The 24,314-nt window shown below is 40.9% G+C and overlaps 1 protein-coding gene across 2 annotated transcripts in view; it reads left to right on the top strand.

Moving 5' to 3' along the window:
• Positions 1–332: 332 nt before the first annotated feature.
• Positions 333–24,314, top strand: part of rhbdl3 (rhomboid, veinlet-like 3 (Drosophila)) — a 39,516-nt gene continuing 15,534 nt past the window's right edge. The window contains exons 1-3 of one of the 2 annotated variants that reach the window (XM_086083737.1): positions 333–524; positions 938–1,139; positions 3,760–3,783. In XM_086083737.1, coding sequence (XP_085939863.1) covers positions 1,020–1,139; positions 3,760–3,783 — 144 coding nt within the window. In that variant the 5' untranslated portion in view covers positions 333–524; positions 938–1,019. Of the gene's footprint in view, positions 525–691; positions 1,140–3,759; positions 3,784–24,314 lie in introns of both variants that reach the window. The other variant, XM_086083736.1, reaches the window with a different exon arrangement.

The raw sequence follows: 24,314 nt of genomic DNA, 5'->3' as shown, positions 1-24,314 counted from the left end.
ACTGATAATACAAAACTATAAAACACCTGTTGTCTGCTTTAGCCCCCCCCCCCCCCCACCCTCTATAATTAAATTGGTATATATATATTATTTTTATTTATTTTTCTGGGATATTATGGCGTTCGTAATAGGCCTATACTCCTGGAAGAGTACAGTATTGTAGTTTTGATAAGCCCGCCAGGCCGCCATTTACCCCCCCAAATAAAAATGACACCTTCTGCCATGACGTTCACAATACTGAAAAATGACTTCAACCGAGCGTGTGAGTGTCAGCTGCTGAAAGGGGAGGAGGAGGAGGTTGGGAGGTAGGGGGGGGGGGGGGGGGGGGTGGGGCGACGAGGGGGAGAGCTTTCCCCATCTCCTCCCTTCTCCCTCCGTGTGCGGAGCTCCGGGAGCCTCCTGGAGCTTAATCAAGCCGCCGGCAGATGAGGACGCCGGGAGAGCAGACACCTCTCACCACCACTCACTGTGGGACTTCCACGAGGTGGAGATAGCTTCGCTCTAAACGTGCAGAAGTGCAAAAGGTATTGTGACGCACTTAAAAAAAAGAAAAGAAAGCTTGAGTGTTTTATTCTGCATCAACCTGGTTACAAACGGTGTATTGGACTCAAGTCGCGTTACATGGAATTTACTGCCGTTACTATTCGATGATGTCATTTTCCTTTTTATTTTTTTTAATGTTTTATTTCAGAGTCCTCTACTCCTTGCTGCTGTTGCGCAGCATCCTGGCTGCTTCCCAAAACTTGAACACTTGCCGCCTCCTCTCCTAAACAGGAATATCCTAGTTTTCTCTCTTGAAAGACGGACTTTCTTTTATTAATTATTTTTATTTTAGTCCACGGATGTGTCAACTTTCCCTCAAGTGGTTGTGGAAGTAGCCAATTCTCCGATGTTTTCTCTCGTCACTTGAACTCACCTAACGACGATGGTGGTCAAGTGAAAGTGACGCGGGGGAAGGAGCCACAGTCGGGGAAAGACATGCGGAGTCGTCGGTGAGGTACCGCGGGTGACCGGAGAGGATGGCGGGTGGTAAGCGGGAGCTGACCGTCACTTCCTCCCCGGCGGTGGCGGCCAATGCAGAGGGGGACGAAATAGAAGTGCTGGAGAGCACCGAAGTCCTTCCTGTGGCTCCCGAAGACGTGAGTATGAGCTAACTTTATTGGTGGACAAAAATATTGGGACACACTCAAGTGCTTCGTGAATCTTAATTCAGGGTGTTTACTGTTCAGAAACTCCTTTCACACTTCTATTTTTACTGAATATACATCTTTATCATACATCATATAATTAATAAATTAAAGAAGAAAAGAGTTAAATGGCAATCATAAACAAACATTAACAACGTGACATTTTAACTTCAATACAAGTCCACCTTAGTTTTTATTTATTTTTACGGCATTTAGTCATTAGCTTGAAATACTTTGAAATACTGCTTTTCAGTTGCTTTCGGTTATTGTACTGCCATTATATTTGTAAAAGCGTTATTATTATTTTTCGGACGGCCTTATGAACAGTTCAAAGATGATGAGCTAACCTAATGTTGATTACCGCCTGCTGCATACTTAAAGAAATATCAAACAGTTTGTATTTGTATTAGGGGTAGATTGGTTCACCAAATTCACAGTTGAGTTTTAATATCATGCTTTTGGGGTCACATTTTTCATTTTGGTTCGGTATCAATTCACCAGGTACTCTTGCTTCTTCCAAAAGCATGCATGTTAAGTTCACTGAGGACTCAAAACTGTCCAAAGGTTGTGTATTTAAACCAAAAACATATAGTCTCTGTTACCTTAATGCTAACATACAATGGGAAATTCCATAGGCACACAGGCTAACAATTAGCATACAGTGGTACCTTGGAGTTTGAACAAATAATTCGTTCCTGCAAAGTGTTCAAAGTCTGAAATGTTCAACCTCCGAAAAAAAATTCCCATAGGAAATAATGTAAATGCAATCAATCCGTTCCCAAGTTCCAAAAACACAAAATGCTATTTTAATTTCTATTGTTTTTTTTTTTTTTACATTTACACCCTGTACAGTATTTAAACAATAAAAAAATACTTTACCTTTTTTGTTGTGGTGTGATGGCATCAGTGGATGATAAATGCTGTGTTAATGCTTGCTTTAGTTCAGTGCTAAATTTGTGTATTTTACATTGGGCATATTGTTAGACTACTAAGCGGTCCTTGCGTGCGTTGTTTAACATCAGGCACGTTTTTAAACAATTAAGGGGGTCCTCATGCCAGTATTTACAGAAGTAGTCAAGGTAGTTACAACGGCGCGATAATCTCCTTCCTAATTCCACTGTGGTTTGTAGCACTGTATGTTTTTCTTTGCTGCAACTGGCACTGTTGTCTTTGGGCCCATGGCGAAGAAAATTGTCGTGGGAAAATCAAAATGCACTTGCGAGTATGGAGAACCTCCGGGAGTATTCACGATCTAACTGGAAATGAGCAGTGCATCGTCTCAACTACCGCAACGTGAGCACAAATTTTGCTCGGCTTTACTCGGCTACCCGTTTTTGAGGTATGTTCGGCTTAGCTTGCTTTGCTTGGGTGTTTGAACTCTGAAAATGAGTTCAAACTCCGAGACATTTTTTTACTCCGATTTTTTGGTTGAAGTCCGATTTGTACGAGTTCCGAGACGTTCAAACTCAGAGGTTCCACCGTATTTATAAAGTATATATGTGGCGTTTTTTTACACTTTAAGCAACGGATGGATACTCACAGGTAAATATTTTTATCCTCTATGAAGAGCAACCAATTACTGTAGTACTGAGAAACTGGCAGAGGACCACGTTTTGCATTGATGGAGAACGTGTGACAAAAATTGCTTAAAATGTTTAAATTCTATTTAATTGGGTTATTACTGTAATTTTTGTAAAGTATGATATTATACAGTACATCTTTCCTCATTAAAAACACATTACAACAATTTATTGTTTTTTGTTCTGGAAGGCCGGAACGGATTGAAGGCAATTCTATTAATTTCAACGGGGAAAGATGACTTGACGTAAGTGTTTGGAGTTACAAATGTAGTCAACGTACAAATTAAACTCGTGTCTCAAGGCACCATTAGCTCGAACATATTTAGGCAAAAAAAAAACTATATCAGTATGGTATGTTCTTATTTTTTTCCCTCCTTTTCTTTCCGCCATTTGTAATCCAAAAGGGAGAGCCACTTGATTAGCGATAGTCTGGAGAACTCCACACGGCTTCTCGTCTCCGTGGTTTTGCACATGAAACATCCCGACAGCTTGTATCTGGCATTCAAAAGAGCGCTTTAAAATCTGAATAGGAAACTGCACGGTGACGTTCCGAACACCCGATACTTTATCTTATCAGTACATTTTTTTTTAGCAGTTCTCTACTTTTCCCACTGCTATGCTAAATGTTTTCATGACTAAAATATTCCAACCAACACACTCTAAAAATCTTGGGCATCATTAGCATTCTTTAGTCACAGTTTTAGTACAAATTGGCTTTGAATGTAGATGTAAAGCACTTGAATGTGTGATAATGAAAGAAGTCACTAATGACGTCATTTCGTTTTGGGAGAAGGAGGCAATACTCACACAAATGAGAGCAGCTCCTTGTTGTCATACGCTTTCATATTATCTTCGGCTTCAGCTCAGTGAACACAATGATTAGGTAATAGCCCAGTGCACACAGCATGTTTGGGATAGTATTTTTAGAATCATCTGTCATAAACAGGTACTTGAGCCCCGTGTCTAAATTCCCTCTTCTTCTCTTTTCCCAGAAATGGAAGGAGCTGTTTGACAAGGTACGTACTGCAAGATGTCTCAACTCTTGCCTGCATCACCCATTTGTGTTCATCCTGTGTGTGACCTCTTTATCTGGCTGAATCAACACATTTGGTTTTAGCTGATGAAGGTCAACCGTGTGTTGATTTTAAAGCAACACGAAGGAACTTTCAGTTTGCGTTGATTGTGGCGGCGCCATATGGACAAAAAAAAGTAATATTATGCCTGAAAGAAGACCACATTTCCCATGAGGACAAACGCATTGCGTCGTTTTTGAGCTCTCTCCAGCAAGTGAAATCCGGGCCAATGTTGATCCTTGATTGTCTTTTTATCTGCGTAGATTCCATTTTTCTTTTTCCCCAGACAAAACTTTTCAGTTTTGCAGCCTCTGCCAGGAAATCAGTAATTGTGCATCAACATTTAAATTGACTTCCGCCTTTGTAACGAATGGGGAAAGTTATGTACGCCATAAAGCAGTCTGCACATTTGTAGTTTTTTGTGTGGCAGTGTCCCTTCCATCCTCCTCAAAGTTGTTTAGTGCCATTAAAAATGATACAGACCTCCCCCAGGCCAAGGCAAATGTACCATTCAACTAGTTTTAAGACGACGTTTCATCAGAAAAGTTACAAACATATTTTATTAAGGTTGAAAAGTTTGACTTTAAGTCATCAGACGTAGTTAAGATATTGGACTCAGATTGAATACATTGTAAACATATACTGGAGCTACTACATATTTTCCAAATGGTACTTTTCTGTTATTACTGCAGTAGAAGTACAGTGGAAACTCAGGGATGTTGTTCAACCTCTGATTTGTTCTGATTTTGAAACAGCTTGTAGATAGCTATGGAGACACAGTAAAAAAACAATCAAACAAACATGTTGACAAAAATGGTGCCAAATTAGATTTGTTTTTAAATTATTATTTAGAAAAGACTAAAAACTTAACCAAATACTTATGATGTTATATTCATGAATAATTAATAGTATGAACACTTTTTCATGATCTGGTATAAGGCAAAACATTATAATGGACATTATTAAGGCTAATAATAATAATAATTATATTTTTTTGTCAAAAATGGACATAGCCCATTTTTTAAGGAAGTTAATGATATACCAAATAGTAAAACTGCTGCCTTTTGCACATAGAATAAACTGTAATTGTGCATCCACTACAGTAGGTGGCAGTGGTGCTGGTATTGTCGGAGAGTGCGCAAGGAGTATTAGTGCCTCTGCAGAGGTGTACTTACAACAATTTTATAGACAAATGATGGGAAACATTTTCTTCTTCCTGGCGTAACAAAAAAATCAATTGAGAAGCACTGACGTAGTGTAAAAGCGGCTTTTGATATCAAGTGATGCATGCTTGCTGAATTAAGGTATGCCGAGGTCTTGCGAAATTTGCTAACTATGGTTTTAACTCCAAAGTAACTTTGGAACAGATTTTTCCTAAAAGCCTGTGTCGATTTTTGACTTTTGAGGTTCCACCGTAGCTGCAAGAAATCAGCGTTTGCCAAGCGGTCTTCTTTCTCCAATTTGTTTGGGTCTCAGCTGGTGAAGATTGGACTCTCTCTCTTCCCGTCAGCTCCGTATTCGTTTAGGCTCATTAGGCAAATGTATTTTTAGATTAAAATGCAGCATGCTGCTCGCTTTAAATCCTTTATTAAAAGCCCACTGGCTCGCTAAAAAGTGCAACCGGGGCTTTGACTTTTGTCAAAGCAGACTCCTGCAGCGACCAGCAGCACACACACTGTAGGGAGTGTGTGTGTGTGTCATCGTCATTGAACCTGATAATGCAGTTAGAGTGGCACACGCACACGCGCACACGCACGCACGCACACACACACACACACGCATCAGCCAGGCCAGTTTGGTAATAATCACAAGAAAGGGGAACACAGACCAGCTGATGTTAGCGGCAGGTTGGTCTGACAGACGGTGGACGGAGCCCTATTACCACACACACACACACACACACACGAATGCATACACACATAGTCCTCACTCTGGGCGGCTGCCCCAGCACCTGCCTGCCCTGGGGCCCCATACTTTCTCTTCAAGGAAATTGTATGCATGAATGTAAGTGTTTGTGTGTGTGCGTGCATGTGGGATTTAATGGGGCGAGTCAGAGGCTCGTGTCAGACTCACCCTTTTTTTTTTGGCAAAGACGTGAGGTCACAGGGGAGTACGGGAAAGGCAAGAGGTTGCCTTGTGTGTGCGTGCCTTGATTGTTCCACGAGTACACACAAGTGTTCCTTTATGTGAAAAAGTGGTCGAGGTCCACGCCGGGCCTGGCGACGTGTCGGTTACAAATGTGCCGCCGCGATATTATTCAGTGTGTCTTCCCTTTTGTTTGGGAATGATTTGCTTCATTTGTCAAGCGAAGGGGGGATGACCCCGGTGGTCCTCGCTAGCATCTCATAAATGACGCAGGTTGCTGCCTCGTGTGTCTCTATTGTGCCAGTGTTGCCAGATAAGATAAACAGGAAGGAGTTCAATCAAATCCTGGCTCAAATTAAGCAGGGGTGGTGGTATCACTACAAACACATATGTTTTCTCAAATCATACACGAAAGTACGAAATACATTTCTCTTCCTGTGGTAGAATATTGAAATTGTTGTGCATTATTTTTCCCACTAATTAATTGTTTTTTAGGGACCAGAGTGTGTATTTTAGGGGTCACCAACATGACCCCCATATAATTAACACAGAAACTGTGGTATACTCTGGGGAGTTTGGGGAAAAAATGCTCCAGACAACTTTAGACTGCTCGACATGTCGATCATAACAGGACGTACGCAAAACTTAAGTCTCATGGCCCCGTGCCTGAAGTTGAACAGCCAATGTTTTGGTTTAGTTTGTTAGCAGACATTTTGGATAAATTCCAAGGCTTGTGCTCTGACAAACTTCTTCATCAAAATAAGCTCTGATTAGAAGCAAGTATCCCAGAAGGATGGCTAACGCTAAATGGTTAAACCCCCCCAGTATTTAATTTAGGCAGAGCAGGGTCTCAAAGTTTGATGATCATTTCGAGTAATCGCCATGAAAATAAAATTAGTCTGACCTTGGCTCAAGGCTTCAGTGTGCTTCAAGTGCTCATTGGTCATGTGCATATATCACCCGGGATAGTCAAAAACAAATGCAGAAAAATAATTTATTTCAGAGTAGAATGAATTCAAGTATTTCCAAGCCGTTTGTCTCCTTTGGTCTTGGTCAACGTGTCACATGCTACAATTGAGCATTCAGATAGCTCTATTTGTTTAAAATAAGATCAAATAAGATGATTCCTGTCTGGAATGTTTATGCGGCAGAGGCAAGACATAATCCTTGCTTCTTTTATTTAAAGCAAAACCTTCCTCTTATACCGCATACTGTGATATCATTTTTTACTGACTTTACATATCAATATGCGGGTTTTAGAATCACTGCTTCTGGATTCTTAAGTGCTGCGTTGTGCTGTTTGCGCTCCACTTCACCTTCTTTTTCTGTTTCCCAGGGGAGGATTTCCTTACTTTATATGTGCTTCCCTCCGCATGTCGGAAGTTTGAACATGAGCTGAACACAGACAGAGGTGTTGTCTTATTGAAAAACTGCAAATATGATATATTATAACGGGGTGGGGGACCTAATGACGAGAGCATTTGATCTAGTCCAACATGCAGCAAAAAAAAAAAAAACCCTCAAAGAGAATTTTATAAAATCCCACAAATACTCATATTTAACTCATTGACTACCAGCCATTTTCACTGAAGCAACCCCCTTCGCTCCCGGCTGGTTTTCTGGATTTTGACTGATTTTGCAAGGCCCACAGAATAATGTGTTCTATTGCTATACAAACATGGAACCTACCAAAAGAAAGATTAGTCTCTTCTTTCATCAGGGAAAAAAGTTGATTTTTTTAATCTGTTTCCGTTTTGCAGTAATTAGCATTAGAATATAGCTAAGTTTCATCATTATTCACAAATCTGCTTAAAATTGTGGTTAAGTCAACTTGTTTTCAACAAGGCCCTGGTTGATCTCTTATACTCTGCTGCCATCTGCTGGCCGTTTTTGTAATAACTACCATTGCTTCAACCGTTTTGTGCAGTTCAGAGGCTGCATCAAAGCCTTCTGTATGCTCTAGCATAAAAAAAAACGTATGTCTTTGGGACACTTAAACCATTTAGACTTTTTGGGGAGCAAATGAGTTAATAATAAACAGCTGTGACATCATAACATCACAAACGTAGTATGGCCCTCGAACAACTTTATAAAAACTTTGAGCGGCCCCTAATATGGTAAAGATTCCTTACTCCTGTGTTTCTGTATGTTACACATTATGTGTAAACGGGGACCTCTGCTGTGCCGTGCCCATTATCGCGCACGACCTATTTGACGTCACTAAAGTGTTGTCTCATGTTGCTTTTGTGGGGATTTCCGGGGATTTGAAGATGGACCATAGCTGCCGTCCGGGATTTATCTGATAAACCGTATTAAGGTTGTTTAGATCATACCACAGCGTGAGATGGTTCTGCTCTCCCCTGGGGGGAAGCATTTCAAATGCATTCCTTTTGGGACTTGACAGTGCAGGTGATCTTGCACAAATTGTCACTGCACAGACATACTAATTAAAAGCAACGGGAGCAGTTTTCTTGTAACCTATGTGGAAGTTCCCACTTTTGACGTAGACTTGCAGTAGAGCCACGTGAAGCCTTTGGAATTAGTATCATTGTTTGACAAACGTGTGTGTGTGTGTGTGTGTGTGAGAGATAGAAAGTGAACCCTGTGTATGTGTTACACAGTTGCCTTTGTGTTGACAGCCACCACGCAGCGTTGGAAATGCCCCCGGCATGCACCACACAAGCTTAGTGATTAAACACTTTCACATGGCTGTGTGTTTTCCATGAAATGGCTTTTCTTGCGTGATGCCTGAAAAAAAAAAAGTCTCTGAGTGTGAGCTGAGACCTTCAAGTGATAGTAGGAGAGTCCATGTGGAAGTTAGGGAGATTGTTCTCAAGAGAAGAATTTCTATAAATTATGCAGTATGTTTTTGGTTACTAGAAGAGCTTATCCCGCGTCTTCCTTCCTAATTAACATGTTAGCATTTTAGCAAAAGTCCATGTCCCTAGCCTGCAATTAATTCAGGGTTTGACAGGACTGCCTAAAAACGGCCCCCATGAGGAGTGATTCCCTGACAATTTGGTTCCACCCAGAACCATTACGGGACTTTGTGACTTCACAAGCACCATGACGGCTATGAAGAAAAGATAAGTCATAGCGACACACTCAAGAAACACTCGCCTTGTGTAATGAATAGCGCCAACAATTGCATTTCTCTTAACTGTCTGTGCTAGGACTGTCCACAAATTACATATAGTTGACATATATGACACAAATCACCATATATCCCAGTATTTTCTTTTATTATTATTTTTAATTCTGATTGCTGTAGTAATTGGCAGTGGTAGAACATCTGTCATTATGGAGTAAGACATTTGTGTGACTTAGATATTCACAAAAAACAATGAAAACCTAGCCTGGACATAATTGGAATTCCTTGTATAAAAAAATACAAATATAATAATATTAATATTAAAAAAAATCCAAATTATTTATTGTTTAAGTAGTGAAAATAATTACTTTGCTTGGTAACTCAAATACTACTAACTCAGTTACTTTTTTGAGCAAGTAATGAGTATTGATATTGATGCCTCTAGTACTTTGATATATAGAATTTCACACAATGACAGAAAATTGTGAACAAAGACCTTTATTTCTTTTTTTTCCCTTCTTTCTGACGCAGATGATATGATTCGCTGATGTGTCAGTCTGCCGAAGTATAGCGGCAACTTACTTGATGTCGGCTTTTTTTTTGCCTTCGGTGGATGGTGTGGTGTAACTGGTTTTGATAGAACTAGAGATACGTGCGTGATGACGTCAGGGACAAAGAGGAATGCTGGGAAACAATCAAGGCACTCACGCTAAACGTACAGTCGGACTCAACGCAAGTTATTGGATAACATGACAGATGGTATCTAAAATAAGGCCTGTATCGGCCCAATACGATACTCGCTATCAGTCCCTGCCCATCCCTAATGGCGACAGATATATATTTTGAATTGAGGACTCTATTTTCACTGTTGTGCTGTGCAAGTCCACTTGCTTTGGGCAATAATCCACCAGATCCAACAGATGCCATTATATGTGGCAGTTGAGTTCCTGGATCCTTTTTAATGTGCTTCACTGCTACCTACAAAGCTGGCGTGCAACAGTTTTCCCTCTCCAAGCAACTTTCACATTTGCCATTCTTTCCTATGAACACGTTTAGTCTTTATATATATAATGTGACATGCTGATATGCTTCTCCGCATAATTGCCATTGACGTGTACACAGATGGCGAGGTCACACTCGGCTGACCCGCTCATCCGACATTCCCAGAATGATTGACGCCAGCTGAGTGCTGGAGATCCCAGTTATGGAGAAGCTGTAAATTACCCGCACTGTATTAAAATACAATAACAACAGACAACATCTCAAACTATTTAAATGAAAGATTTAATCCTATCTTATTGTTCTCTGCTGCTGCTCCTCCTCGGGGCCTTAAATAGATTTCCGTTCTGAAAGGCTGAGTTCCAGCTGGCGAAGTGTGAAAACAGTTTCCGCTTTTATGCCGAGGTAAAAATAGCTGCTGCGCCTGTAGATCGGTAAATGCGAAAAAGACGATGTGCCAGGTTGGCCATAATTGGCTTCACAATTGAAACTCGTTGAAGTGCTGGCATGAAATTGAAACGTTGCACTACAGTAGCAGCTTTATGGTTTCTCCCTTTGTATTGATGATGAATTACAAGGTCAAAACTAGAGTCCTACTGATATGGATTTTTTTTTAGGACGATTGTGATATTTGGCTAAATAAAATTCCGATAACCAATTAATTGGTCTGGGATTTGGAGGTCCTGATCCTCATCCCAACCGCTTCACACTCGGCTGCGAACCGCTCCAGTGAGAGTTGGAGATCACGGCTTGATGACGCCAACAGCACCACATCATCTACAAAAAGCAGAGAGGCTATACTGAGGCCACCAAACCGGACGCCCTCAAAGCTATGAACAGAATCGGTGACAAAGTGCTGCCTTGGCGGAGTGCAACCCTCACTGGGAACGAATCCGACTTACTGCCGGCAATGCTGACCAAACTCTTGACATCGGTCGTACAGGGACCGAACAGCCCGTATCAGAGGGCTCGTACCCCGTACTCCCGAAGCACAGGACTCCCTTAGAGACACGGTCAAACGCCTTCTCCAAATCCACAAAACACATGTAGACCGGTTGGGCGAACTCCCATGCACCCTCGAGGACCCTGCCGATGAATATTCAAATTTCAATTGTTCATAGGTATGAATGTGCATCTGAAGGCTTGTTTGTCTGTATATGTCCTGCGATTGACTGCTGACCAGTGCCGGGACATGATGACTCTAGTGAGGACATATATGACTGTCGCGATTTCTGTTAAACCTCTGTATTGTTTTTCCAACAATTGATTCTAACTAACTAATAACCAATATGTAATAACACGACCAGAAAATAATTGCTTTGAAACCATGTTAATGGTACACTAGAGTAGCAATTCTGCCGTTGCCATGAAAACCCAGGAACATTGACACTCCCAGTGAGCGATAATATTTAGCGGACAGCAGAGTAAAACACTTCATTGCTGGTCTAAATACTCATCAGAATCATACCTCGGCTTACATTTACAACCTAAATTCAAAGATTTGTACCATCAAATTGTATTACTCTATTTCCGACACTCTAGTGTCTTCATTTCAGAACATTTCTTTTGCTGCTTCCAGTACATTCCAGGGATTTTGTTTTCCCCATCCAATCACATTTCAGCCTGCATGTGCTGCCACGCCTATCTAATCTGCCTAGCGCCTTCAGAATCAGTAGTGATGGCTGAACTATTTCAATTTCAAACTCACCGCAGCATTTTTCTGTCCTCTGATTGGTTGGTCAGAGCATGCATTTAATAATCAGTATATCTGGCGAGTATGTTGTATTTTATCGAAATGTTTTCTATTTTTATCATGTTATTGATAAATATTTATTCACAAGTGTGCCAGATGATAAATATGTCACAGTTATATTGTATTTTTGTATGGTATTGTTTATATTTTCTATAATTGCGATGTGATTGTGGAATTAAAAATTGGTCTAAAATCAGCCACTGAATTTGGGAGGGGCTGATTTAAAGAATCTTGTGTAGGCTATCATTAACGATCCAGTGACAACAATTGGGATCCTCACTGACACAGCACACTATACTTAAAGCCAAATCCCCTGTGCATTGGTCCTATTGCTTTAATGGGATTAGAATAACCAATAATAATGTATTTGTGTGTGAGCACACATGTTAACTGCTTCTTCCGCGGCCCATTAGCAAACGTTCCACCGAGTGTGCAATTTGCCGGGAGGAAGTTTAGTCTAGCCAGGCAGATGGCACACTGACGATCACCTCAAACAAAAGCAGACAGCAACCAGGACCCGCCGCATTTGCACCTCTTTGTTAGATTTATGATGCCAGATACGCTCTCAAAAACGTTTGTTGGCTTTTCTGATTGCTTTGTGTCGCGCTCATCTGTCCATGAAGTTGCCTTCCAGCAAATGTCATTAAGAATCATAAAAGACGTTATGTTAACATAATATGGGACACATATAATTCCTTTAAATGATGGATATTACTGATAACCGACATAATCCGCAATCAAATGAACATGTGGCAATGTGATTGTATTTTTGCGATTGGCTGTTAATGTTTTGTGTGCAGGCCTTGTTTCTTTGCACAATGTCGCCTTGTTTCTTTTGGCAGAGGAGTTTTGGCTCTGTTATAGAGCCATGATATCTTGTGTCAACAAATCCTTTGTCACATTCCTCTATGCATTGCTCAGATGGAGCACACAAGTGGCTTACACGCACACGTCCCACTTTCGATATTTGAAGGCCCCAAGAATGGCACTTTTTGTTTTTGAAATTAATTCACTGTGACTAATTAGAATAGGAAAATAGGTTTTTATGATATGCAAAAAGATTGACCTCGAATGCCTGATTTAATTTTGGGAGCAATGATATGCCACTTATAGTGATGAGAATCACTAGATTGCAGTTTCACAACTTGAAATGTTTTTTATTCTGCAATAAAACAATGCAAATGCATCTTAATAAATTAGAATACCATACTGATTATTTTCAGTTGTGAAGAAGTGGAAATGAAACATAGAGATTATGGAAATTCATTAAACACAGGAAATTAGTCTTCCGAAGACCAATTCTCAGTTCCAGAGCACAAGAAAGTTTGTCCAAACATTTGGGTAGCAGTGTTTGTGAAGATGTCTCACAATATTTATGATTTAACAAGGTAGGAAACAGATAAATATCAATATGCAACTCTTTTTTTCTATAAATCATTGCAAGTGTTTACATTTTCAAATAATCACTAGTACAACATTTCTAGGAAATCACAATATCTCATCACTGGTACAGTATTTTTAGAGCACGCCATGGGCTCCTCGTGGGGTCTGCTGCCATGTTGGTGCACTCAAAAAACTGTTAAAAAATAAAATATCCCAAAATGGTTCTATAACCCAACCTAACTTTTTAAGTTATTTAACCCAAAAAAGTTGAATGAAATTAAATTATTAATCTACAAAACAACCCAATTGTTTGGGGTTGTTTTGTGGGGTTTTCATTTGAATAACCCAATTGAATTGGGTATAAAAAAAAAAGAAGAACCAACCGAACTTTTTTATTTATTTAACCCAAAAAGTTGGGTCAAAAATGTGGGTTGCTTTGTGGGTTATTAAATAAACCCAACTTTTGGGGTTAATTGAATAACCCAATTTATTTGGGTCAAAAATGAATCAACCCAACTTTTTGAGTTATTTAACCCAAAAAGTTGGGTCAAATTTAATTAATAACCCACAAAGCAACCCAATTGTACGGGTTGTTTTGTGTGTTGTTTGAAAAAGTTGGGTCAGTCTCCTTTTGACCCAATTAATTAATTCTTTTTTGACCCAGCTGTTTTTCGAGTGTGACCTCTGTGCTAAACTATAACAAAAATCCTTGCTATATAAAATATAGAGTATCATGAATATGATGAAGACAGGTAAGCCACAGCTGCCAATCATTTGTTATTACAAGCCAATGGGTTCAAGTAACCGCGGTACATATATTTGACCTAACGTTCAATGAGAATTAATCAACATTCACAGAGGTCTCGACCGACAGTCTCAGCATTTCCAAGTTCAACATTTAGCCCTATTAGACGACATAAATCACAATAGCGTTGATGAACTGCTGCGGTAAAGCTTGCTGTTTGCTCTGCAGTTACTTATGTTGTTATTGCACGCTGTAGCCTCAGTTTGTCCAAGGTGAGCGACTGTGCTTAGTCATAACGGCCCGACCTTTTGTTTTCCGTTCCTGTATCATCTTACAGGACATGGCTGCCAAAATCTGACAGCAGTGCCAAAGTGCTGAAGTTGCTGACAGTGATATGGAGGGACCCACACTGTAGTAGAGTATACAGTATAACTGCTTTTGGAATGTTATTGTTCCTCCTTATCTAAGTGTTGTTGGAAATCTTGCCACTAAAAGTCATGCAGTATCAATTCTGTGATGGATTTGACCTGATGAGCCAAGTTTTTAATTGATCATTACAAAATGTTTGAATTCAGTTTCAACCAGTTTGTTATCCAAAGTAGTGGAACATAGGAATATTAAGCCTATACCAGCCTTATTTTAAAATCTTGGATACTTGTGGATGCTGTCAATAGCAGCCACCGATAATTATGGCCCAAAAAAATCTGACAGAGTAAGTCCTCCTCGGCAATAGTAGTAGTAGTAGTAGTACTACCACTGTGAACCACTACTTTCTGAAATTTCTCTAGACTTTTCCCCTAGTGTCCCAAAAAAAGGACATTAGGTCGCACATGGACTGTTGACCTCCCTGGATTATGTGAAGAGGGTTGTGAGGTTCTCACCACTTGGAGGATCTGTGGCCTGCCCGATGGTCGTCAATCTAAAGATCCGTTTGAAGAAACATTTCACGGAAACAACACAGCAAGTGAATAGTCCATTCATCCCTCCAGGTAGCGGAGGTCTTTTTATTGGGGATTGACAGGCAGGTCAACCCTGAAGGCACCCTTGAAAATGTTCCCGACAACTCCGCTTGCTACCCCTTAACATGACCCCTTCTTACCATTTTCTTTTCTCCTCCACATTTGGAGAAATTGAAGGGGGAGCAGACAGTCGTAGGTCCATTTGCCAGCCAGTAGAGATCATAAATCTACCCTGAATGGAGCTGCTGCCGTCATTGGGCCTGGGTTTTGAAGAAAGGGGGGGGGGGGTGTTGACCTCAGGGCAGGCCTGGAGGAGAAGAAGCGAGTGAATGGGAGAGGACGACAGCAAGCGAACAGCTCGTTAAACAAATGTTTCTCTCCTCTTTTTGTTCCTCTTCTTCTTATGGAATAATGCGAGCCGGAGCGCTTGATGGAAGGTTTGGCCTGACGGTAATGAAGGGCTCTCAACTCGTTGTAAGTGGGAGGTTTTGCACTACGGGTCGACGTAGTCTTCATGCTGACCTGAGCGTGCCCTTTGCCTGACTGACACGGCTAGTCCATCAGTGTTTTGTTTGTGCATGTGTGCCTTATGGCGCTACTTTTACGATCTCCGTGTCAATGAGAGTGACTTTTATTGCAAAGCTTGGCCTGTCCCTCCAGGGAGGTTTGTGCGTCTTGTTGATGTCACGTTCGTATACAAGACGTCTGTCGAGCATGAACGCTTTACCAAGCAGCAGCAGGAGGTTAAGTGTTTATATGAACACATGCTGAAGTGCCTGCTGAGAGGCGCTCAGCTCAGTTGGGCTGCGACCCCCATTTCACTACTCCAGACACAAGGGGCTCCACTCTTTGCTCTCACGCCTCCTCCTTTCATCCCTATGTTTTTAACCGTATTCCCGCAACCCATTCATTGTGTATGTGGTGAGGGGCGGAGATCACAGAATGGAGCGCTGATGGGCAGCACAGATGAGCAAGAGGACTTCTTCATTTGAAAGCGGCGGCATCATGACGTGTCACAGGTGCATCAAATTGGAGAGGAGCTGGCTGAGTGATTTCATTATTTTTGCCAGACTTATTAGTAAGTTACGACATGATTGAACTGTCCAAGTTCCTGCAGAGCAGTTAGTTTTTCTCTGCCGCTCGTGTCCTCCTTCCTAAAATGAGAAAAGTCAGGGCTGACATATACATCTTGCCGAAGTGCAATCTAATCTGCGGCAAAATCTCCGTTTTTACTTCCTTGTAGGTTACTATGTCAGCACTTTCAAATATAGGCATGCTGACAAATGGTAATTCGCTTTGCCATGTGACTATTTCACACGGAGTGAGTGCAGTGTGAAAAGGGATTTACTTAAGATGGCAGTTTATTAGGAGTGAGGCCTTCATTTGTATATATTTTTCGGAGTAATATGAACCCTTGAACTATCCGGTTATTAGAGCAAAATAAGAACCACCGATTCCTTTACCATGGGTGAGAGATCAAGTGCTTGTCAGGCCATGTTTTTAAAGGAATGATTTAAGATTCATAACATGTTTTGTTATTGTTGTTGACCAAATAAGGATGAGCTTTTTACACTGGTAATATTTCACATTTTATTTATATGAATTGAAAAACTATGCAATGAGAAAAATACAATAAATCAAATGTCCCTAAACTTTTGAGATTTGTATTTCTTAATTAAAAAAACAAACAAACAACTTCTCTTACCGTTTGCCATTGTTGTTCTCTTTCTACACTATACAGACTTGTTTAGGAACGATTACAAATGTATATGATTGGGAATCTGTTGGGACAGCCATGACTTAATGACTTTCTTAACCCAAATAATGGCTTGACATGCTTCAAATTTATTAGGGACTCAATTTTATTTGTTTGATTTTTGCCATAGTAACTTGGTACTTGCTTGAAACTTAGAATGTTCAGACTTGAGATCTACTTATAACTTCTACATTGCTGGCATCCAAAGTCACAATTTGATCAATTTCAGATTTTTTCAAAAAAAAAATACAGGTTGTGGTTGTTATTTTCTTTTTTCATTTTTTTTTTTTACAAATTTTTGACCAACATAAAGTGTTGAAAATGACTTACTCTATTTGATGACGCAATGTTAATATCCCATTTTTGAGGTCTCCTGAAACGTAGCTACTTCAGAGCTACAAAGTTTCTGTCGACGCCAGCGATATGTGACTGACTCCCACCTGAAAGTGTTTTTAAGCTTCCGAATGGTGAGTTGAATAAGTTCATGTCCGCCGATCTAACCCTTGCACTGTATCCAGTGGCTGTTGCTATCACATGGGATTAGTTACTTCTACAAAAAGCATTTTAATGAGCACTTTCTCATTCAGTCACAAGAGCGTGAAGCACTATTAATGCCAGGAAAATGAACAGACGGCACTGTGGTGTGAATGACATCAGCTTAAATCAGGATTTTTCAGACACTCGTGAAAACTCACTTGATTCTTAATGCATGCGAGTTTCCGTGCATAAGAGAGTGGGGATTTTAAATAATACCTCAGTGTCTGACATCCAACCTACCACACATATACAAGTACCATATGTGTCAAGTGTATAGGTGCACATATGCCCGCTTAGGGCATGGCGGTTGCTTGGTTACAGACCATTAAACGAGGAAACGGTGCATTTATGTGATGGCCTCAGAAGGCTTGCGTGGGTGAGTGTGTGTCTGTAGCGCATGTATGTGCTCAGCTCTAATCTGTCAAAGGAGACAGGTGACTCTCTCCGATTGGCGGATTTCCTGAAAATCCTGAGAGAGACACTGTCAGTCATCTCTACAAGTCACCATGAAACACCGCTCTCATGTCAAAAATATTTATCTGTCAGAGTGAATTATTATTATTACGGTTTGAATATTCATATGGATTAGAAAACAAAGCAGCGGAGATGCTGCCAATCAGTCTTCTGTATAACTTTCTATGGTAATACAACAGTGTAAGGAATGTAGTAAGTGCACTTGAATTAAACCAGGCTTAATTATGTTATTCATCCATGCAGACAGAATGAGTCCAACTTCAGCTGATTCGCTAAGACAACCCTAGAATCATTTTGAAACTTTCAAAAAGTTTCTTCCAGTTTCGTGCTTCCGTGATGCCAATGAACGTGGAAATGACACTATTACATCAGGGGTCGACATGACATTTTGAGGTTGTTTTAGGTACGCCGGAGGCATAACGAGGCACACTCAGTTACCTCTATTCCTTTGTCCATATAAAAAAGCCATTTAAATCAAATTTAATTTTGCTTCCTTTAACTCACAGATACCCTGCAAAGGCCAATGTGTAGATGCCGATGTCACAAAGAGACCATAGCTGTATGTAAAAGGAAACACATTTTTGGACGTGAGCATGACTTGTTCCAAAATCAGTAATAAAATACTAAAACCTTTGCTAAGTACTGTGAGAGCAAGTTGTTCGTTAAAATACTGCATCAACATGAATATGAGTGGAATATTCCAATGTAGCGCCATAGAGATCTGGACATTGACGTCACGTGTCCCAAAATGGGCTTTTGGCAGCATTTAATAACTGACCAACACCATAAAGAAGACTTTTTACGGCATAAATGATGGCGGCCCTGGCCCAATTAGCACCTGCTAAGTTGCTAATGTAACTAAATAACTAACTTCAATGGCATTTTGACCACACATAAAATGGAAATAAATTCAGGTTGTACAAGAGCGGGGGTAATTCCACGTAGCAGCGTCGCTGAGTTAAAAACAAAAACAAAGCACTTGTGACACTTCATCGGCAATCCAATCTGTCCACCTCGCGCATGCATATCAAGTCCTTTTCATCAAAGTGACTGTTAATGTTCTTGGGCGGAAAGTTGACGGATAAACACTAGTTTTAGCCCTCCTTGCCATTGTAGTCCATTAACGCTGCGCCGCTACTTTACTGCCACAGGGGGGCGTGTTCAGAGAAATAGTCACGTGACGTCCGGATTTCTATTGGAAGTGTGGCCAGCTTTATTGCAGCTATGAGATTCCTGCCGTGAACCTGACCGTAGTAGTGTTATAGGATGGATAGTCTAATGTCGACAAACGTGATGGAAATCATCATATCTGCCTTGTAAATCCTGCTTTAATTCATTGTGTGTCTGTTTTGCTACAGCTCTATTTACATGTGTCTGAGGCTTCTGCCTTCACCTCTGCATCCTCTGTTTTAATAGCGTCATTAACCGGCACGGCTGTGACATTTGGGAGCTATTAAAAGTCTCACAAAGGCATTAGTCATGTGACGTGTGCGCGGTCAGAGCACTGGCTGAAGGGGATTGATCGTGATGTGAATGGCGAGCAGCTCTGTGTATGAGTCCAAGCGCTTGGCTTGACCTTTTCTTGAGGGGTTTTCCGCAATGGGAGAGGTGATGTCTGGGTAATTAAAGATGTGAAGTCACAGCTGCTTGTCACATTCCTCCTGCCGTTGTCTTTCGAGGACCGAATCGGAATAGCAATTTCGCTCCGTGCAGCATTCCTGCATCTTGACCTTCTCGGCTAAACAATACTTCTTTTGTCGGGATTACTCTGAATCCTCCCTCTGTCGGAGAACAATGAAACAATCCACCAGCTAGCGAGTTGGCAGCAGTGCCGGCTCGAACCAGGAGCTGTCAGGTTAGACTCACACTGTGGAAGAGGTCAGCTTATCCGATTCCATTTGGTGAACTAAGTAACGTGTGTACTTCAATTCTCATCTGACCTGAGTCTCAGAATTGTATCATCTAAATCTACTCACTCAGCTATTGCAAGGAAAAGTCCACTGTGACACTGTAAATGTCATTCGAGGCCATTTAAATGGAGGAAACCACATTTTCAACTTTTCCAATGATACGCTTCCAAAGTACTACTTTTTTGACCTTTTAAATCCACTGTACTTCTCAACAAAATTGGTGAGCCAAACAAGATGGTGTGTTTAAGAGTGTAGCATCGGGGTACCTTGACTTACGAGAATCGTTAATAACGAGCAAAAAATGTCCAAACGTGCAGTTCGCTTTAGCTGCACGTATGCAGCTGAGGCCAACAAAATAGATGTAAGCCACGACTTGCCGTTGTCCTCCAAAGATGATGCGGTATTTGAAAAGTGACATGCAGCAAATTAAGCCAATGTGCAAGGTATGTTAGTTAGCAGCTGTGCCCTAAAAAACTGGACACACAACAAACAAAATCTGAAGAAGTACAACCACACAAGTAATGATGTGGAAAGCATGAAAATGTGAGCGGAGTCTGTATAGCCTCCGCACGTAGCATTAGCAGTTAGCCGCTGCTATCTAGTGGTGCAGCTACTGGACCAAAGCAGAAATCAATTATGTGATCTTCTGTAAATAACTTAAAAATCATGATGCTTATTTACATACAAACAACAACATTCCAATCATATGTTTAATTTACCTTCACTAGTCTGAACACGGTATTCTGACTAATATGTTTGTGGAACCTGAATTAAGCAGCAAAAACCCACCTGTTCTTATCCGTCATACGTGGCGGCCATTTTGCCCTGTACCGCCCACTTGCTGTCGACTGAAAATGATATCACCGTATCTAAGGGCTCAGGTAACGACCGTCACGGCTCACCTTTTTTCCTCAAAATAATAATAATAATAATTTTGTGAATTTTCAGATACTTACTAAACGTGTTTTCAAAAAAATCTTGCACACAACAAAACTAATATGAAATTTAATGAAAACTAAACTAAAACAAAGCATACAAAAAATAACTAATAAAGACGAACAAACCCGCTCTGAAAACTAGTTAAAACATGCTAAAAAAACAAAAACTAAAATTCTAAATGAAATGAAAACTAACTACAATATAATAAAAAATTCCCAAACTATTATAATCTTGGTCAGTCCATCCACACACACAGTCACTTGTTTCATTTTACCTGTATAGAAAATGTAAACATCCACCAGTCCATTCACATGCACATAATGCAAACATCAGTCTCTATCCACACTTATAAAATAAACATTTGTCAGTCCATTCATGTACATATAATGTAAACATCTGTCTGTCCTCTCACATATACACTTAAGTGTATCTCTAGATGAAACAAATGAGAGTAGTAACAGGTGGCTTTGGCCATGCCTGTATCGCAAACCAGCTCCCATCCATCACCGCTCGCGCATCCAAGACATCAGGTGGCCTCACACACTCAACCATGTTCCTTTTTGCCAATGTCAGACGCCCTTCAGAAAGACTGAATACCCTCCGCCCGCCCCTGCCATTCAGATCGCCGCCCGCTGACAAGCTGTCGACTCCATTCAACTTGAACTAGTCCGCTAAATGAGGCCAAGTCTGCCGGCGGGCCTGACGATAAGCCCCCAGACCCACACGCTGTCCCTTGGCTTACGACGGCCGACGGCGCTGATCATGTACTCTCTCAGCTGTGACAGTTACGGCGACAAAGGGGTGTGTCTCTGTGTGTGTGTGCGTGCGAGAGACAGAAATAGCGGCTTGAAGAGTGTCACATTGGGCATGACCCCACCCCAGCGTGAAGGTGCTGATTAACATGAGAAGGCCAATGTGTGTCCATTGTACCTGTTAGCCACTCTCCCGAGGTGCAATTAGTAAAGGAAACTAGCCGGCCTCTCCTACGCTTTCTTCCCTCCTCACCTCCTCCTTTCCTTCTCTTAAGTGTCGCTTTTTATTCTTGCATTATTTCCATCCTTTCTTTGTTGCTTTTTTTTCTCCTTCCAGCCCTCCATTCAAGCCTCTCTCCCTCACACCCGGCCATCGTTTCCTTCCTGATCTTCTTCTGTTCTTTGTCCATCCATCCTTCCTTTTCCTTAGACCTGCGTATTTATTTCTGCATCCTGACAGCTTTCCTTCCTTCGCTAAAACTATTTGGCTGCCTTCCATCACACCTGTTTGTAATCACTCTTGCTTCCTAACCTCTTTAACTCCCTCCTACTTTCCTTTCTGCCTTCTTTCTTTACCTCCCTTTTCATGTTAGACCTGTTTTCGTCTTTCCCTCTATTCCCTTCTGCCTTCCTTTCTGCCGTCTTTCTGTCCATCCTTCCTTCCACCTCAGATCTGCTTTTTATCTTTCTTTTCTGACCTCCTTCAATTCCTCCTACCTTCTTTCCTGCTTTTCTTACCATCTTACCTCCACTTCAGATCAGTTTTTTTTCTTTCTATCTCATCTGCCTTCCTTTCTGCCATTCTTCTGTCCCTCCTTCCTTCCACCTCAGACCTGTTTTTTCCTCCAAAAATCCTTCATTTCCTCCTACCTTTCTTGCTTCCTGACCATCATGCCTCCACTTCTGATCTGCTTTTCCCTTCCATCATTTCTGCCTTCCTTTCTGCCATCCTTCAGACCTTCCATTCCTCAGATCTGCTTTTATTTCTTCTCCCTTCCTGACTTCATTCATTCCATGCTACTTCCCTTCATACTTCCACATCAGATCTGCTTTTTTCCTCCTTACAGACCTCCCTCATTCACATACCAACTTTACCTTCTGCCTTCCACCTCATACCTCTTCTTTTTTCCTTTCCAACATCTTACCTTAATTTCTCTTCCCTCCTTCCTTGTAGTTTTCATTTTAAACTATTCTCTTTTTTTGTTTAAATTTTCTGCCTTCCTTACTCTGGTACCTGTCCATTACTGCTTTGAAATCTACTTTCTTTGTTCTTGACTCAAATTATTTGCCATTTTTCACAGTACTTGTAAAAAAAAAAAAAATATCAATACACTAATTTAAAGCGTTCCAACCAACTTTTGACAAACCCTGTATATTGGCAACGCCATCACACTCGCTGGGTCTCGTCACGGCAGTTGCCACGGTGATTATCCACAGTCATGCCTGCCATTCCGCATCAGCCTGCAGGGGATGTTACTATTCAAACACGCGGCATTTCGACTCCTGCAGGCCGCTGTTTTATTTTTATGCTATACCCGTCACGCTTGTCATGTCACACGAGCAAAATGGATGTCATCCTTTGCGCAGTGTTTGCACCTGGAGCTAGTTAGCACGTAGATGAGACAGGAGATGCATTGCGACAGTGAATCATACCCATCACTGCCATGCACTGTGTAAGCTGGGTCCTGCAGAGCTCCCAGCATGCATCCTGTCTGATCTGGTCAAAGGCTTCAGGGCTTCCATTTTGTTTCATTAGTAACTGCCGTGGACGTTTGTCAACTGGAATCCCACCATTTAGTGCCACCGATTAACTTTAATAATACAGTTAAAAAAAGAGAGTACATTTTACAAGGGGTAGATGTGGAAGAGAGTTTCACCGAGCTTTTCCGTGAAATTCAAGCTTCAACATAACTGCAAGTGTAGAATCAATAATAGGCTCTGTATTAAAGAGACTTTTCATTATATGTTAGAACTATTGAACATGATTGTTTTTTTTTGAGTTTCACAAGCTGCTTTAATGTTTCTTTGTTTGGACTCAGCCAATCACCCGCAGGCGAAGATATTATTAACATTTCTTGTGTTGTTTTTGTAGCCTTTCTGCATATTTCATATTAGGCTGTGCATTTCTTTGGGCTTTAGGCAAAACCTTAATATTTATGTTTTTGACAATGAGAAATAAATGCAAAATACTTGGCATTGTTTTCACCCACGCAATCCCACTGCAACCTCGGCCCAACAGAAAGACCCCCAACGCCTCTGCCTCGCCTCACTGCAGTTTCAGTCTCCATACTGCAAAGACGCTTTCAATATGAATGCTTATTATGGTAGTCGATGTTTTGCATATACGGCCTGTGCTAATTTATGTGTACTTGTTCTAATCTGGCGCTTTGGCCTCTCACTGTTTTCAAAGGCTGCTAGGTCACAGACAGTAACTTTGTTTCAAAGGACATTACAATGCTCTGAAGTTCTGAACTAAAAGCTCTTTTAAATTAAATTCTGTTCATGCAGCCACAAGCTAATAACCCCCTAAATCCCTCTATCTAAATATTAAAACGACATAATGAAAAGTACAAGGATAACAGATGATTGACAGGTGAGTGGGGCAATTCATATTTTATTGTACAGCAACAATAAAGAGTAATTGTGAAAGAGAACCATGATTGTACTGGCTATATTAGTGCATCTACAATATTCATGTCCATCTGTTCTGTAAAGTTCATTTTTGGACCAATAATATTTGTTTAAGCCTCACTTTCTAATTGACCCTTGCTGTGTCTTCCTGTCCTTGCCCCTGTGTGTGACATCAGAGCCCACAGAATTGTTCCCCCCTTCTTATTTTGCCAAGCAACAAGTAGCTGCACAAGTGCGGCGTGACCATGAAAGACAATTTAGTTCTGCTACATTGCTGTGCCGGTAAGCTAGCTAAAAAGTTTATTGCAGTTGTAAAGTTTTACAATAAACCATGCAGTCTATTTGTTGTTGTGAGGTTTAGCACCTGGATTTTATATAACTGCCTGGGAAATTTGAAGTCATGAAAACACATTAGACAGCAAGCGAGAGTACTTTTTGACATTTGGCCTACCTCGGTACT

This window comes from Leptonotus elevatus, chromosome 8 (assembly GCF_054856555.1).
Source record: "Leptonotus elevatus isolate MCC_2025b chromosome 8, RoL_Lele_1.0, whole genome shotgun sequence".
Taxonomy (NCBI): domain Eukaryota; kingdom Metazoa; phylum Chordata; class Actinopteri; order Syngnathiformes; family Syngnathidae; genus Leptonotus; species Leptonotus elevatus.
This window is presented reverse-complemented; position numbering and strand designations above follow the sequence as displayed.